Source organism: Mytilus trossulus, chromosome 3 (assembly GCF_036588685.1).
Source record: "Mytilus trossulus isolate FHL-02 chromosome 3, PNRI_Mtr1.1.1.hap1, whole genome shotgun sequence".
NCBI lineage: Eukaryota > Metazoa > Mollusca > Bivalvia > Mytilida > Mytilidae > Mytilus > Mytilus trossulus.
Window position 1 is genome coordinate 32,690,575 of NC_086375.1, and position 18,807 is coordinate 32,709,381.

The window sequence follows — 18,807 nt, forward strand, 5'->3', positions numbered from 1 at the left end:
TTGCGCCAAAAATAAAACATACGATTCCGCCAATTAGAAGAAGAATGACTTCCCTTCTTCTTTATTCGGACTTAGAACCGGCAGTTTACACGACAAATGTGTCCTTTTCTGAAACAAGATCTTCTTCTTACTGCTGCTGCATGGTTACTCCTCTATTTGGTGTATTTAGTAGCTTGTAACTTCACTTTATTGCCCCAAAACACAAACATTGAAGGGTGAATAATAATAAAAAGCCTATACGCATGGTAGGAACAAGGCACTGTATCATCAACATATCATGGTGTCTTAAACATAACTAGCAAAAGCTGCTTTTGTCCTCTCTATTCGCGTATCTTTATTAAATATTCAGCAAAGCAATAAGTGATATTCCCTCCATGCACATTGACTGTTTAATGTAATAATGCATTCAAAACTTAAGTGAAGATTTATTACGTCTTATTCTATGATATAAATTTCTTCAGATGCTCATATTCATGGTTAAATATCTCCAAACATATGATACTTTTTAAGCCAAAAATAAGAATAAATATATATCAATCATTAATATTTATGATAGATATGTGTACAGGTAAATTGGCGCAAACGAGTTCCGAATATTGGCGCAATTGATACATTTGGAAAATAAAATTTGGCGCAAATAATACCCCTGAAAAACAGTAATTGGCGCAAAAGGTCTGTTGCCCTCTGATCTGGGAAAGTTCCCCGTTTAGTCGATCCCCTTTTTTGCATTAGATCTAAAACAACCTTTTTAATTTGGTGGTTTGTTAAAATTATCACATTTGCATAGGATATTAAAGAATACATTTGCGTGTACTATTTTTTTCTAGTTGATGAATACCATGGCATATGACAACACGGTATACAGGTAGAGGCCGTTGTTCGCGTAGTAACACTTCTTGTTTAGGATTTCTTTTCCAAAACGGGCACGTGATGGTTGAATCCATGAAACCGCAAAGTTTGTCGAAACTAAAGGTTGCACACACAAAAAAAAATGAAACGGGAATATAAAAAAATCTTGAAAAAGATATATTTTCGGTCATAGAATTACCGTCTATCTGTTTAACGAAAAGGTTCAAAACAAAATCGTAAGATTAAATTCTATTGGAATTGGCGTATTAACGTGTCTTTTCCATGTTATTAAAATATATTTCAACAACAAAACATCAAAGTGTTTTTCGGCGCAACATATTAAAGTTAATGGCAGTTTTAAAAATACAAAATAGGGACAAATACAAATTTTCGAAAGAGTTTCAGAAAGACCGTATGTGAATATATATGTAGCTTCACTGCCAAACAGAATTTGGTTGTACATTGTTCATGGTGTTTATTTTTTTTTTTTTGGGGGGGGGGAGGGATAATTATTCAAAATTAGTTATAATTGCGGTTTTAGGCTATCTTTAGGCGGTACTATATATACATATAGTGATCTGTTAAGAAATAAGCCACAATATTGTTAAAATCTCAAAAGTACACAAACCCATGCATGGAGCTATGATAATGTAGATGGAAGAAAAGATTGAAACACTTTCTGAATTGTCCTAATATGGACAAAAATCAGTCGAAATTTACCATATATCTGTTTTAATAAAAAGACTTTAAAGTGGTCAAGATGGACGTTCAAATTAATAAACTGAGTTCAAAAATGAAAAGCCGAAAACGTACAACAGATGAATATAAATATGTGTTGGAAACTGACTTGAATGTTGACCACATTCATGAAGTCAACACCAAAAAAAAATGCTTCCGAAAGGAAAGCCACAGATCAAATTTCGGACAACCCGTCGAAGATCTGAAATGTTGGCATTAAATAGAAAAATAATTTCTACATGAGCTAAACTATATACCATGAGGCAGGCTTCAGCTGGTAAAATGTACGCCACACTACGCTCCAAAGCACATAAATGAACTAAAATTAAAATAACAATTAAGATACAAGATTAACAAAAGCCAGAGGCTCCAGCAATGGGTTGAACATGTTCTGTGAGATCTCAACTCTCCCCTATACCTGTAGCTAATGTAGAGCATTGAAAAAAACTTATAGCAAAACGCATAGCAAAACTCAGTTAAAAGAAGTCCAAGTCCCATGGCAATATAGATAACTAAAGAAACTAAACAAAATTGCAATGCTACATACATTATAACAAAGGACTACTATCAGTAATGGACGTACCAGCTCCAGACCTCAATTAAACTGATAAATATGAATATCAAGCACAATCCGTCCCTTTAGGGATTTAGTATTATACCATCATGAAATATAAAAGAAGAACATAACGCAAGTCATGCCAACAAATGTTTTAAGTTTAGAAGAAGATGTTTTTATTTCCGATGACCAAATGAAGGCCGTACGGTTGCCTATAATTTCTTATATCCACTTTATTTGAACTTTGGTGGATAGTTGTCTCATTTGCAATCAAACCTCATCTTCTTAATTTTATATACTATATATTATTATGTATCCTCTATTTGCGCAAATGAGATATTTTATCATTGCGCCTTTAACATAAAAATCAAATAAGAAAGTAATTTGCGCAAACATTTAAACATTGGCGAAATTAAACGATAAATTGACGCAAACGTATATATAGTATATAACAACCTTCATACCATATCGTTATTAACTGGGTACCTGTCTATATTCAGCTCATTAAAAAAACGAGTTAAATGGAGGTTTTAAGGTAGTAACATTAGACAATGGGTTTTACAAACAAATTCAATTTTCATTTTTCAATGCTGTTTTTTATTGTTAGGTCTCGGTTTTACTGATCTGAGGGACATTTTGTTTTGTGTTTTTGTTTGTTCTGGAATGTGTTTAATTTATATTTAAAAAAAAAAGAAGCCATGATGTGGTATGATTGCCAATGAGACAACTCTCAGCCACAAGAGACCAAATGACACAGAAATTAACAACTATGGACCCCTCAAGTTTAATTATTCAAGATGCAAATATGCACGAATATGACTACTTTGACACATTCCCCATTTCCATTCTCAATGGTGCGGTGGTCTTTTCACCACCGAACACCACCGCACACCGCCGAACACCCCAAAAGTTTATTATTTTGACTTTAATCGTTATAAATGGTACTTAGATATAATCAAGTTATTAATTCAACAAATTAGAAGACTAAGAGTCCAATATCTACAGATAACAGAAAAGAAGAGTCTATAACACCCCACTTTTTGAACTCTGCAGACCCTCATGGACACCTCAAATATATGTTTTTCCATTTTTTTTTAAATAGTTGTGCCAATAATAAGAAAGAGAAAAATTTTAAAATATAACCCATGAACAGAGAACGAGGATACTTGAATTGTTTACTAATTATGATAAAACTTGAATTTTATAACACACATGTATGTATAATGTAATCCGGAAAGTGATAAATCCGGAGACGTTTTTCCTTATATTGATTATCGATTTTAACATAAAAATGATGCCCATAAAAATTTAAAAATTGATTAAAAATTTTAAATTATATGTAATTTAATTTATTTTATCGTTTTATTGTATAATATCAGTTTTTCTTAGTGGTTGTTGGTTTTTGGGGTGTTCGGTGGTGTGCGGTGGTGTTCGGTGGTGTGCGGTGGTGTTCGGTGGTGAAAAGACCCACCCGACTACGATCGTTTTGAAATTTCCGCGTCAATATTTGCCTTTTGTTTGTTTGTTTCAGTAACGTTTGTTTGTTGAATTATTTATTAATATCTGGTTTGGTTTGTCAAGTTGAGTTTTAATGATCCGAGCCAGTTTGTATTAGGTTTTGTTTAGTGTTTTGTTTTGTTTTGTTTTGTTTTGTTTTGTTTTGTTTTGTTTTGTTTTGTTTTGTTTTGTTTTGTTTTGTTTTTCTAATTGAACAATAGACGCTTTCAGAAAATCCGTTTCAATGTGTTTGACTTTTGTTTTAAATATGCATTTACCTGTAACCACTAAACCTTTCGCAAACAAGAACCAACGGAAGCTCTCCGGAATTTGGGCTTGCGTTCGGGACCAAATGGTTTATTTTATCTAGCCGACTGGTTCGCTGTTCAGGTAACAATAAGGAAACCAGAAACCCGCTGCGACGCTAAAACAACTTGAGAAAACATTGTTTATTTCATTTTAACTAGCATATTATGCCTAAAAGACCAAATCCATTTGGAGATGCCTCTCCACTCCAAATGAAGACTCATGTCGGAACGAAGGAAATAAATCTGATGGGCTTGGACGGAGACAAGAACATGAAAACTGTTTATGGTAAATTATCCTGGAAAATTATTGGAAATATACAACGGGGTTCAGCTAATAAATTTGTCTGCTGACAAAACTATTCCTGCTTTGTATGAGGGTAGTTATAGCCCTTCAACGTCAGGTGTCATACACCTTATAGCTATTTGTCCTCCATTACTGGATATCACACAGGTTCCGGCAAAATTTTGACGTCATTAAACAAAATATCTGACGCCACAATGGAAAAGTGATTGTTGTATGCGTCAAAAGGTCAAGTGGCCGGGTTGTCCGCTCAAGTAGGCTAATAGTGATAAGGTGTATTTTGGGCTACCTACCATTAGCGTCATATTAGTTAAGATTTTACAATGATTTGTCAAAATATCCTTATAGTGGTTTGTCAGAGGTCTTAAATGACTTAAATAATAATCCTTACCATCATTTCTGTAAGAAAAAAAAGAAAGTGATTCGTCAAAATCAGTCGATGTTTTCATAGTCTAAAAGAAAGTGTACATTTCATTGTCATACACTAAAAATTACTGTTAATGTCATTTGGCAAAAAATTTTACCGTTATTTGTCATAAAGTTACTCCTAGTATGACGCTCTTGTATTTCATACAAATCAATAAATTTTCTAAACATTATGATTTAAATTGCAAGCTTGGGTCATCAAATTTTCACATTGCAATGTTTATGTGTTACATATTTGTTTGTCGTTCATTTTTTTACATAAATGAGGCCATTAGTTTTCTCGCTTGAATTGTTTTACATTGCCTTATCAGGGCCTTTTCTAGCTGACTATATGTGGTATGGGCTTTGCTCATTGTTGAAGGCCGTACAGTGACCTATAATTGTTAATGTTTGTGTCATTTTGGTCTTTTGTGGATAGTTGTCTCATTAGCAATCATACCACATCTTCTTTTTTTTATAAAGGATGTACATGTATAGAAAATAAAATCATATGACATAGAATCATTTTGATGTTGATAGGAAAATTTAGAACTTGTGTGACGGGGTTAAACATGTTAGCGGGATCCCAACCCTCCCACTAACCTGGGACAGTGGTATAACAGTACAACATAAAAACGAACTATAAAAATAAGTTGAAAAAGGCTTAACTCATCCGATAGACAAAAAATGAGTTCGTTCTTAATAGAAACCTACATTTTTTGTATATTGAAGTGAATTCATTCTTAATAGAAACCTATATTGAAGTGAATTCATTCTTAATAGAAACTTATATTGAAGTGAGTTTGTTCTAAATAGAAACCTATTTTGAAGTGAATTCATTCTTAATAGAAACCTATTTTGAAGTGAATTCATTCTTAATAGAAACCTATTTTGAAGTGAATTCATTCTTAATAGAAACTTATATTGAAGTGAGTTCGTTCTTAATAGAAACCTATATTGAAGTGAATGCATTCTTAATAGAAACTTATATTGAAGTGAGTTTGTTCTTAATAGAATTCCTTGTTTACAAGTGTTTGGTATACAAAAATTGACAAATACAATGCCTTGCAATGTTAAAAAAGAGGGATAAAAGATACTAAAGGAACAGCCAAACTCATAAATCTAAAACAAACTGACAACGCCATGGCTAAAAATGAAAAAGACAATCAGACAAACAATAGTACACATTACACAACATAGTAAACAAATATAAAAAACACAAACCGCACCTAAAACTAGGGGTGATCTCAGGTGCTTTGGAAGGGTAAGCAGATCCTGCTCCACATGTGGCATTAAAATGACCAATGAGCTTGGCATGAACAATCTATAAAGTTGCTCAATATTGTAGAAGCTGGGACTATTATACTAACTGTTAGTAAAATAGTCCCAGGTAGAAGCCACGTTATAATGTATATGATTTAATGTAGAGAAAAATATTTTATAGAAAAGACCAAACTTTGCATGAACAATATAAAAAGTTGCTTAATACTGTAGAAACCACATACTAATGTATATGATTTAATGTCGAGAAAATTATTTTGCAGAAAAGACCAAACAGCTATTGTTTACAGGAGCTCAGAAACAATTGGATGATATCAATATAGATGCTAACGATAACTGTGCTTCGATCCCAAACCAAAATGTTTCAGGACAAATGTGTTTAGACAATACAGGACATATAGTTGCCCCATCAGTACCCTCTGTACAGCCTCCCACACCAACTGATGATGATAATGATGAGGATGGTATGGATGTTGATGGAGTTCTTGTTGATACAAACTCAAATAAGAAAATATCAGATTTTTTCACTGTCAAAAGTATGTACATATTATTAACAAGTTTTTTCAGACATCAATAACAATGTGAAGTTTTCTTGAAATATTTAATGCACCCTCACAAACTTTAGTATTAATATAAATATCAGATTCTGTTCACTATCAAACAAGTTTCTGATTCTGAGCAAAACTGTACAAAATGTACGCATTTAAAAAAAATGGGACAGTAGGCAATGTTGCTTTCTGCGTTTGCAGTGCATTTTTATACACTTTTTGTGCAAATTAATAATTTGATACTTCAAGATAAATACAGTGACAAACTGCAACTGTAATCAAATTCAGAATTTTCAAGCTAATAAAAATTATTCATTTTAGATATTGCCGAACAAAGACAAAAAGATATTCCACAGAAACCATCAGTAAGTTGATTTGAATAAAAGAAATGTGAAGTATATACATAGAAATTGTAATAAAAAAATGTGAAGATAGGTATACAAGGGAGGAAATCCTAACAAAAATTAGAAGAAGATCACATATTTATACAATGACTAAACAGAAGAAAGGAAATGAACTACAGATTCTTGCTCCTTGCCGTTCAGGAACAATGGTTAAAAAATATTTTTATGTCATTTCTGTATGATTTTTTTTTAACTGTTCAACTATTCTTATCAAATTGTTATATATTTTTACAAACAAAATGGAGGTGAAGTAAGATATTGGCTATTTTCACTATTGTCTTTTCAGAGTTATTGCCCTTGATCATGATCAATTGGAAATTTGCACATTATGTCATTTCTCTGCAAGTCTTCAAAATTTAATATTTTGTAACTGATGACAAAAGAAATTTATTTCTACTCGACCTTCCCTCGTATTATGATGAATAATGAGTATCTTAAAAATAAAGAAAATCATGTATATGGTCAATCTGACTGCATATTTATTGTTGATTGCATCGGGATTTCCAACAGTGCAAGACCCTCATAAGTTAAAGAAGTCAAAGTTGTTAAAAAAATGCTGTTGTAATATTTTAAGCTATTTTGTGCACAATAATAGATTAATGTTATATATATTTCAGTTATGATAGAAGAAATACCACCAAAGAAATGAACAGTGACTAGGTTCAACAAACAGACACAAGTCAAGCTGCTAGATGATTTGACATACAATTTGTTGGAAAAGATGGACAAGCATTTTATAGTTTTGTATCGTTAATTTTTTATAGTACTGTCATCAATCTCTTTGCTGTGCAATGCATTTATTTATTAGCATTCATCTGAGGGAAGGGTTTATTATAGATATAATACAACAAAAATTATAAAATCATGTAAGAAAGATGGTAGAAAGATATTTTTGCATTATACCACTTGATAATCCAACTGCTATTGTGGAGCATCAAATAAAAGGTATTGATTATTGCCAAATTTAAGCTGAACATTTTTTTTTGTCAGAAATTGCTATATTGTTAGAATTGAATATTATTAGCTATTATATGGTTGTTCTTTTTCAAATTACTGTTAACAATAATCTGAATGATAAGTCTGCTTTAACACCAATTTTAATGACTTGATAATGTTTAAATAGTTTTGATTATTGTAAGATTGCTGCTGTTATCTTAGTTATGTGTATTGTCTGTCATTAATGTTTCTTTTGAAAATAATGGAATTTTGAAAGAAGAATAGATGTTATACACAAAAATGTATTGAATATAAAGTTAGATATGTTCAAAACCTTTTTCTAAAATTCGATAAATTTACTACATGTATATTTTTTCCAAAGTTTTTAGAAGAAAATATAAAATGTGTTTGCACATGTTGATATCTTGGTAATTATGTTAGACATTGTTTAAAGAATCTTTCCCCCATAAAAAAAAACTGCCCATTGCATAAGTTTTGTTTATTTCTAAGTTTTAATACTTGCAGCGAACTAGATAACTATAGTTCCCATTATTTAGTGCTATTTTTCCAAGTATGCAGTTGATCTTTTTTTTATTGAAAAATTAATGCTATTTGGAGAAGATGGTGTAGGGAAATTTTTGCTTGATGACAATATTTGTTTTGTTTTGAAAAAATTGAATTTTGTCAATTGAGTAGAAGGTGTTAATTTGTTTATTTAATTTATGGAATAGTTTCTATCATATATAAATTACTTTATTACTTCACAGTTTTTGTTTATCATTTATCCCCATGTGTTGATTTCGATTATGTGAAATATGATAGAATTAAAACGTGTATGTTAACTTATTGAATCAACATCATCATCATTTAATAGTTGTTTTTCTCCTAATCATACATTTTCATTGTATTCCATTAAACTAAGAAGTCATAACATTTATTTTCATAGAACAAATGTTCTAAAAATCTAATAACTATTCATACTTTTATTCATCATTTTGAATTTTGCTGTTTCTGTGTCAGATTGGAATTGGAGGATGTTGAAATTTTAAAGTATTGTTGGCTAAATTGAGTAATGTTGTTATTGCTTCTAACCTCCAAACCTCCATGGGTGTCAAGCCATTGTGCTCATGATTTCAAATGTGCAATGTGTTCTGTTAGTTTGTTTTAAAAATGTGATGTACATTTCTTTTTGTATTTGTCAATTTTGCATTATGCGAGATATTTTTTTTTTATTGACTTTGCTATTTTAAAGAAAAAATATTGAGAATTTATAAAAAGTAGATTTGTCAGGACACAATGAATAACATGCTTGATATCAATTCCAAATACTTTATTCCTTTAAAAGAAGATCATTCAAAGAAAAAATAACTTATACCTATACACAAAAAAATCATGTTAATATCTATTGGCTCATTGAAAAATGTGGGAATGATAAACATAAACACTATACACCTCTGCCACTGAATGTCACAGCATAAATATGTTTCACATTTTGTTAATTTGGTCACAATTTACCTCCAGGCAATCTTTTTATCCTCACAATTTAAAAGTGTTATTTATAAATGTACTGTACATTGTCTTTTTTAAAAACTCCCTAATTTGAAATAATGATTAATTAGGAAAAAAAGTTTCATTCAATTATTTTCTTTAAAAAATGTGTTCTTTCATCTTAAGACTATCAAACTAATATAATATACTAGTGCTAGTTTCATCAAACTTTTTTCCCTTACGGATTAACAGAAAAATATCTAGGAACTTTGATAACAAATATATTTGGACCTTAATTTATGAAGAACTGAAGGTATCAAAATATTTAGAAATAGGCAAGACAATTTTGAATAGGCTAAGAGTTTTAATATAAGTGTCAAGCAACAGACATGATTAAATTGTAAGATTGAACAAATATTATACTAAAAGGACTAGGTCCGGTAAGGACTCATTTTGGCCTCAAATTACAGTTTCATCTGACGAAAGATTTTGACCACTTTTTAAACACTTAAGTGTCTATTTCACTTGATTCAATTAGTTTTTGTAAAAGATTTTAACTGTTTTAGTCATTAAACGATCCGATTTAAGCACAAATATGAAAAATCTCTCAAATTTGCCAAAAAACGTCACTTTTCAGATGGTTTTTGTCAAAAATGAAAGTGGCCGCATCCGTGTTCATCCAAAACCTTTATATATGTTATGTATTATCATAAAATACAACTTACTTTTCAATATTAAGGATGAACACGAATGCGGCCACTTTCGTTTTACACGGAAACCGTCTAAAATTTAACTAAAATGATAGAATTTTGAAGATTTCAGTAATTTAGCATGACTTGATGGTGCTACAACCCGATATATGTGCATTGTATTGTAAAAAAACAGTCAATATTTATGTAGCAGAAGCATTCAACTGTCCAATAAATAACCAAAATTTTACATTTTAAAAATTTTGTAAAACTGTTATATTTTGGGGCCAAAAAGGGGTCTTACCGGACCTACTCCTTTGAAAAAGGCTAAGAGTTGGGAGAAATTTTTGTAATGTAAATTTCAAGCAGTGGAAATTGAATTGCACGATAGAACAAGTATTATAGAAAATTTGTCAATTGAGGTTGTTACTTGGTTTGTGGATTGTTATGGCAATTTTTGTTTATATTGTTTACCTATTATAAATTTATATTGTTATATGTACTGTACTAAAGTTGAGCAGGCAAAACTTAGTACTCATTTGCTGTTGTAAGTAATATGTTTCTACACAATAAAATTATAGGTAATATTATTGTTTGAGTAGTTATGCTACTGTCAATTCAGAAATTAATGCGAGGTTTTTATTATTGCGAAAAATGCAACAGACATGTATACACAATAATTTAAACTCGCATTTCGAAATATTTTATATGAAGTAAATAGGATATTTCTCAAAATCGTAAAAATTAAAATAGCATTTAAGTCTAAAATGACAAAATCGCAATAATAAATGCACGCATTAATTTCTGAATTTACAGTATATATTTGGAATGGGGTTTACAGAATATAGAATGAGGGGCTAAAAGTGCAAAGTAACGTGATTAAAATAAGAATAGACATTTGAAGATAATTAAAAAAGAAAAGAAAAGAGACTAATGGGGTGTTGAAGCATAAAGAAAAAACTAATGGGCAAAAAAGTTAACTAATGGACAAAATATACCTAAAAGAATAAAGAAACAAAGGATCCCCATCTCTCATTTCTTTTTTGAGACATTTTGATATTTGCGACTGGACTCATACAAAATGAAAGTTATCTACAAAGAATGTTGAAGAATTTAATCAATTTTTATTGGTAAGTTACTTTTGCTTTTCTGTTATCAATAATGAGCTTCTGTCTGGCAAAACTGACATTTTTTGTAGTGAATTTTTATATGGCTTGGTACTGTAGATTAACTATTTTCTTTTTTGTGTAATCAAGAAAATTGTGTTTTGTTAATTCTTGATTATGTGGTATCAACAAATTCTTCATAGAAATTTGATGGGTCTCATTGGGGAACTGTTTCTGGATCCTGCCTATTGTTTTGTCAGAAATTTCCTTTGCCTTGCCTGACTTCATTTACTGTTTTCAAGCTAAATTATTTCACTTTCACGTGTTGCACTGAAAAAAAAGAAGGCCATTCCCTTGTTATGCTTAGACCCTAATGAGGCCCACTCTATAAGAAACATATTTAGGTGTACATTTTTATTCATTGTCCACTAATGGCCATGAAATTGATACAAATGAGTACCCTTTACATAATAATGAGATCTAAGTATTAAATTGCAGGTCTCCTGTTATGCTACAGTCACTACAATATAGTAAGCTGTGAATAAATACCTTGAAGGCACCCTTACCAAATCCATTCAATGAAAATTATGGTACTATTCAGCTAGTACTATATATTGTATAATTTCTTGAATTTTGGCTCATTTTAAATATGCATGAATTATTTTCCACTTGATATAAAGCAATCAAAAAACATCTTGAAATAAATATGATATGACCAAACAAGATGCATATATGAAATCATTAAACCCTTAATACTGATATCTCAAGCACATAAAAGACATCATTGTAGATTTAAAAAAGAGCAGGCTAATTTTGCTACAAGGCAGCACTCTTACCCACAAAGTGGATGGAGATTAATACAAGTTGCAATAACTTGTTGTCCCAATCCAATTGAAGTACAAAATTAAAAATATTCCCATTAGAATCGAATAATTCTATCATGCCATGCTAGGGCTCTGTAATAAGATCTTGTCAAATATAATGCCCACCCATGTTAAAATGATCATAGAGTATGGCATGAAAGAAATATTTCTAAATGAAATTGCGTGTTCAAATTTTCATTTACATCACAACCTTTGTAGGAGTTGTGTGGACAATTATTATATGGATTCCTGTTTAGTGAAGAAGTGTTTGTGTGGAATTGATTTTATTTCCTGTATTGCCAAAAAAAAACTTTGTCTAGTTAACAACAAATAGGTTAGTCAAAGTAGTTCGATTTCTGGTGCCAAAAGTAAATATTGATTGTTTTAATTTCAGTACTGTAATTTTCATGATTTCTTGGTTTCCCTTGATGGGGGAGTGGGATTTGTAGAAAAGTGATATATAAATGACAAAAAAAATCTCTTGACAATATTTGGATTATTTTTATTGCTGTTTTTCATCTAATGCATGGCCATTTGAATTATGGAAATTATGATAGTGATATATTATTTATATTTTAACTTACTTTATATGTCTGTTCCATGCTAACTAAATTAATAACTTATACATGTTATAGTACTACATGTAATGGGTATTTAATGTTTACTACTAGAGTTGCCAGAGGCAGATGTAGGGGTCATGGTGTGCAGCTCCACCTCCTCAATTGTGGGAAAAATTCTGTTAATTTTATATGGAATCATTGAATCATGACTGGAGAGTACTCCCTTTTTATCAGTCTGTTGGACACCCCTTCTGAAAATTTCTTGATCCTTCCCTGGTAGGTGAAGCTGAAACTTAAAGTAGTAGGACAATGATATTATACACACACCTAAGACTCTTGGCCTCAATTTGATAATCACATAATCGGATAATATGGTGTGAACAACTTAGTCATGACATACTTTTGCTTTCTCAATTCCTTTTGTATAGTTTCACCCTTTAATACGATTTTAACAAATATTCAAATGTCAGGTGAATTTGTGCATGCCTTCTAAAAAAATGCTATTTAATTTTGATATCAGGAAATAATTTATACCTGGAAATGTAGTTCAGTTTGAACCAAACAGATTGCCAGGGATGAGGAGCAAAATGTCTTTCATTCAGATACAAATCTGACTTCAAATGAAGCTAAGTTTATCAGGAATTTTTCCTATGGAAAGTGGCTAACTATGGTTACTCTTTGGATTGCAAGTATACATTTATGTTTTTACTGTTTAAATCCTTTTGTTATTTTCGTCATTTTGCCTTCTTTGTTCTGTTCATCTTCTTACACTTCTATGTTCTGTGCATCCTCTTATACGACTGTTTTCTGTTCAGCACATCATCTTACACCCTTTGTTCTGTTCACTCTCTTACAGTCTTGTGTTCTGTTCAACCATTACACCCTATGTTTAATTCATCAACTAGCACCCCAGTCTTCTGTTCATCATCTTACATGCTTAGCTTTGTTCATTCTCTTACAACCCAGTTAGTGGAGGCTAGCGTATCAGAACATCGGATTTTAATGAGATTGACAACCCAGTGTTCTTTGTATACACTCGCGTCCTCTTGCAATCATTTGTGCTGTTCATCCTTTCACACCATATGTTTTGTTCATCTTCATGTGTCGTTTTGTTCTGTTCACCATCTTACATTCGTTGTTCTGTTCATCCTCTTGCAGTCCTTTGTGCTGTTCTTCATCTTAAACCTTTTGTTCTGTTTATCATCTTGCCTCGTTTTGTTCTGTTCACCATTGTACAGACTTTGTTCTGTTCATCTTATAAACCCATATGTTCTGTTCATCCTCTTGCAGTCCTTTGTTCTATTCGCCATCTTACTTCTTTGTTCTGTTCATCCTCTTGCAGTCCTTTGTTCTATTCGCCATCTTACTTCTCTGTTCTGTTCATCCTGTTACACCCATGTGTTCTGTTCATTCTTTTACATCCAAATGTTCTGTTCATCCTCTTGCAGTCCTTTGTTCTGTTCATCCTTTTACACACATGTGTTCTGTTCATCCTTTTTCTTCCATGTGTTCTGTTCAATCTTTTACATCCATATGTTCTGTTCATCCTCTTGCAGTCCTTTGTTCTGTTCATCCTTTTGCATTCCTTTTTTCTGTTCATCCTTTTACTCACATGTGTTCTTTTCATTCGTTTACATTCATGTGTTCTGTTCATCCTCTTGTAGTCCTTTGTTCTGTTCATCCTTTTGCATTCCTTTGTTATGTTCATCCTCTTGCAGTCCTTTGTTCTGTTGATCCTCTTGCAGTCCTTTGTTCTGTTGATCCTCTTGCAGTGCTTTGTTCTCATCCTTTTGCAGTCCTTTGTTCTGTTGATCCTCTTGCAGTCCTTTGTTCTGTTCATCCTTTTGCATTCCTTTGTTCTGTTGATCCTCTTGCAGTCCTTTGTTCTGTTCATCCTCTTGCAGTCCTTTGTTCTGTTCATCCTCTTGCAGTCCTTTGTTCTTTTAATCCTCTTGTAGTCCTTTGTTCTGTTCATTCTTTTAAAAGAATCATTCTTTTACACCCATGTTTTCTGTTCACTCTTTTACATCCATGTGTTCTGTTCATCCTCTTGCAGTCCTTTGTTCTGTTCATCCTCTTGCAGTCCTTTGTTCTGTTCATTCTCTTGCAGTCTTTTGTTCTGTTCATCCTTATGCATTCCTTTGTTCTGTTCATTTTCTTACACCCATGTGTTCTGTTCATTCTTTTACAACCATATGTTCTGTTCATTCTTTTACCCCCATGTGTTCTGTTCATTCTTTTACACCCATGTATTCTGTTCATGCTCTTGCAGTCCTTTGTTCTGTTCATTCTCTTGCAGTCCTTTGTTCTGTTCGCCATATTCGAGCGTCACTGATGAGTCTTTTGTAGACGAAACGCGCGTCTGGCGTATATACTAAATTTAGTCCTGATATCTATGATGAGTTTATTTACACTCTTTGGTCCGTTCATCCTTTTACATCCCTTTGTTCTGTTCACCCTCTTGCTCGTTTTTGTTCTGTTCAACATCTTACACTCTTTGTTCTGTTCATTATCTTACAACCCTTTGTTCAGTTCATTCTTTTTACCCTATATTCTATCCATCCTCTTGCATCGTTTTGTCCTGTTCTTACTCGTACGCCTATTTGTTCTTTTCATTTTGCTTTTTGATATGATCTTAGTACATTGTAACTTCCAAGAAAGCAGTCCGAGAGGTAGTCGTACTTTGTAAATGTATTCTTCTAATCATAATGCTCTTATTATGTCAGTCACGATTTTCATGTAGAACCAACAATATATTCAAAACAGACAGAGAGTGAGAGATGTCAGAGATACAGCTGGAATCCTCGGATAAAAAAAGAAAAGAAGCTTTTTGTTTCACAATATAGCAGTTACCTACATGTCAACCAGCTAATGTCTTATGTCATAAATTTTTACATTCTGTGCCAACAAACCTAGACTTAAAGGCAAACAATAACGTTACATGTAATAACGTGCAGTGTGTGGGCTTGATGGTGTGATTTCTAAACACTGTAAATGGTGTTAAAACGGTTCACTCTTATCTTTTAGCTCATAAATTTTAAAAGAAAAAGAAAATATAATGAGATAAATAAGAAAACTACTCTTAAGGATGAGGATGCCAACAAGACAAGGGGATTTTCGGTAAGTGAAAACTAGTTCAAATCCCAATTGCATTTAATAGATAGAAATGTGTTTTGTCATACTAAATTATCAATTAGAACACGTGCGACCGGGATTTGAGCTAATGACCACATAAGCATGCAGTTTGGGTATCAATCCAAAATACTATAATTTCAATGTCTTAGTCTCAGACAGCCTGGACCGTATCTGTTTGGTTTAATATATATTGATCAGGCAACTATTGATATTAATCAATATAAAGGTTTGATAATGCTAAATTGATTTTTTTTTTTTAAAGGGACCGAAAGGTTTAATGCATGAATCCCCATTTTAAGTCGTATTTTGTTACCGAAACGTCAATCACACGTTGTTGCTTAAATTTTTCTTTAAATTAAGTTTTAACTCCGAATGCATTATATGTGTCATTATCCATAATCTTGATGAAAAATCAATTCATAATACAAATTATCTTTGCGCACGAGAAGAAACCAGAAGGCCAGGAACAGCTTTGGTATGGCTGTTCCTTATCTTCCCAAAAGGAGTTACAAAAGAGCACATATCATTGAAAATTTTAGACAGTCCCTAGCTCCGATTTAGTGCCAAAAAAATAAATAATATGAAATATTACTTATATTAACCATTCAAATTGCTATTCATTAAATCCTTTCAAATTCCACAAAAAACATCTAGATTACACATGTATCATATGATGAAAACATCATGGCTTTACACTCGCTTGTTAAGTTATATAATGGCAATGAGTTCCATTTCTGCATATAATAATAACAGTAGATTTCACACAAACATCTGCAGGTGTAAAGAAGTGTCAAAGAGGAACAAAAAGAGAGTTTTAGTTGCTTAGTCTTCCGATTGTAGCTGAGATCATTGTTTTAAAACAAAAAGAACGTATATATAGCCGACCTCATGCTCATTGTTGAAGTCCGTACATATAATTGCTTACATTCACTCCATTCTAACTTTGGTCGATTGTTGTCTCATAAGCAAGTATACCACATCGCATCATTAATCCACTACCGACGATTTCAAAAAGAACTTTAGTCTGTCTGTCTGTCTGTCTGTCTGTCTGTCTGTCTGTCTGTCTGTCTGTCTGTCTGTCTGTCTGTCTGTCAATCCGTAAGTTCGGCAAATCAGTTTTCCAGACTTTTTTTTCATAATGCTTGAAGATATTGGTTTGGTATTTGGTGCAACAGTATTGTTTTATCTTGACAGATCAAGTTCGATTTACACGATTTTAGTTTTTCTCTTGTTCAGTTAAAGACCTTCCCTAGATTTTTTTAATGAAATAGTTATTTTAAAATTACTCAATTTCTGTTCAAAGGTAATTAGCTCTTCTTTTTTTTTTTAACTTTGCCTAGGATTAAATTTTTGATGAACTACTTATTAATTTCTAGATTTCTGTTCGAAGGGAAATAACTCATTTTTTTTTAACTTTCCCCAGAATTAAATATTTGATGACATATTATACAAATATATATTTCTAGATTCCTGTTCAAAGGAAACTATCTTTTTTAACGATTAGTAGAAAAAAAATTGTATTAAGATAAATGACATTTTGGATGTTTTCCCTTTTCTTTAGTAAATTGTGTGAAGAATTAAGTGATAGGTTAGTTTGTTATTTTATGTAGTTTACGCCATGAAAAGTTATCGATAAAATAAGAATTTCTTTCCATTACAATGCATTATTGACCGGTAGTGGACTATGTATTTAGAGAAGACGTTACTGAGTTGTAAAACTTGTGTCTGATCCATTTGTCATATTGAACAATAAAATACACAAAATGTTAAACTATGCAATACTCACAGAATGATTGTTTTTATATTGACTTACCTATTTCCTATAAGAAGAACAAGAGAAACCAGAGATACAGGTACTCATAAATGAGAGTAAACTGACAACTCCATAGCTAGCTTAAATCGAAGCTGACAAACAGAGGTGCTTTGAAATGGTAGGCAGATCATAACCACATGTGGCACCCGTCGTTTTGATCATGTTAGTACAAACCCTGAAACAAGTCTTATTCGAAAGGCTGGCCACATTCGTGAAAGTGGGATTGGATTGTAGTAACGACATTAGGAAAATATCTGCTATCATCTGTGAAACAGATAGTCCATACTGTCGTCCAAATTGTCAGGGCGTCCGTAAAATTTAAGAAAGGGGTGATTCAAACTTTACCATTTACAACTTTTGCTTTAAAAGCTTCTTTTTGAGCAGAAACCCTCTGAAGTCATGATAGGATATACAATCCCGGGGGAATATCGTTTTAATTGTGAGGTATATATTCCGTATGCAGGTTCTGCTAGAATTTTGATATAGCAATGGAATTTTCACAACTGGCCGGATGCTGAAATCATCTCTTTCGTCGAAAAGTTTTGTTTTCTATCGTCCGTCATTGTCAGTTTCTAGATGTTAGTCAAGATGTGAGGCAGACTTAACTATATCTGGTGTATCCTTTATATCCTATTTAATTTGATGCATTTAACATATTGTCACCAACTTTTTAATTAATTAGTGAGAGTACATCATCAATACACCGGTATGTTAATCTAAAGTATACTGCTACCTTATTTTTTTTCTCCTTATGAAGTTCCTGTATAAAGTCAGCCTCGTTAGAATAAAGTAACAAATCGCCAAGAAGAGAGGCACAGTTGGTTCCCATGCAAATTTCGATAGTTTGTCGAAATCACGTCCTCCAAACGTAACAAATATGTTGCCCAATCAAGAAAAAAAGCATCTTGAAAATGTCAGTTTCTAACTTGCTCTGTAGACGTTTTCTTTTTGTGGAATACACATATACCGCTGATAAATAATCCGCATAACATTGTAAGCTGTTTTTGAAAGGCAAAGTGACATAAAAATTTAGAACTTCCCAGGGGTAGTGAATAAAAATCGTAAGCCTAAGAAAAGACAGTTAATCATGGCCAAAAGAAAAGAACACCAAGATAAACAACAGTTTTCAAATACAGTCCATTACTGAAAAAAACAAAGCAAAACAAATGTCAAATAATAGTCCAATAGAAAACATAAAAACACAGAGCATAGGAAACAGTTTAATCACAAAGAAGACACAGAGCACGGAAAACAACAGATTGAGCATATGACCATACCAAAAAGAGGGAATAACTCGCTGTGCCTCCGGGTGTATGAAGTTAAGACGTGC

The 18,807-nt window shown here is 32.1% G+C and overlaps 2 protein-coding genes across 2 annotated transcripts; one reads left to right on the plus strand and one right to left on the minus strand.

Annotated features, from left to right (window-relative positions):
• Window positions 1-4,022: 4,022 nt before the first annotated feature.
• Window positions 4,023-8,008, plus strand: LOC134711272 (uncharacterized). Its single transcript, XM_063571796.1, has 4 exons — window positions 4,023-4,234; window positions 6,199-6,471; window positions 6,805-6,848; window positions 7,505-8,008. The coding sequence occupies exons 1-4, from the start codon at window positions 4,114-4,116 to the stop codon at window positions 7,508-7,510; spliced, it is 444 nt and encodes a 147-aa protein (XP_063427866.1). The 5' UTR covers window positions 4,023-4,113; the 3' UTR covers window positions 7,511-8,008.
• Window positions 8,009-13,892: 5,884 nt separating this feature from the next.
• LOC134710681 (cysteine-rich, acidic integral membrane protein-like) lies at window positions 13,893-14,504 on the minus strand. Its single transcript, XM_063571067.1, has one exon. The coding sequence runs from the start codon at window positions 14,502-14,504 to the stop codon at window positions 13,893-13,895; it is 612 nt and encodes a 203-aa protein (XP_063427137.1).
• Window positions 14,505-18,807: the final 4,303 nt, after the last annotated feature.

What these genes read in the sequence shown, in the direction of transcription:
- LOC134710681 (XM_063571067.1), bottom strand. Translation starts at nt 14,504, where the DNA reads ATGAACAGAACAAAGGACTACAAGAGGATTAAAAGAACAAAGGACTGC.
- LOC134711272 (XM_063571796.1), top strand. Translation starts at nt 4,114, where the DNA reads ATGCCTAAAAGACCAAATCCATTTGGAGATGCCTCTCCACTCCAAATG. An exon ending in GAACATGAAAACTGTTTATG is followed by an intron (nt 4,235 to 6,198) that starts GTAAATTATCCT and finishes ATTATTTTGCAG; the next exon opens with AAAAGACCAAACAGCTATTG. An exon ending in AGATTTTTTCACTGTCAAAA is followed by an intron (nt 6,472 to 6,804) that starts GTATGTACATAT and finishes TATTCATTTTAG; the next exon opens with ATATTGCCGAACAAAGACAA.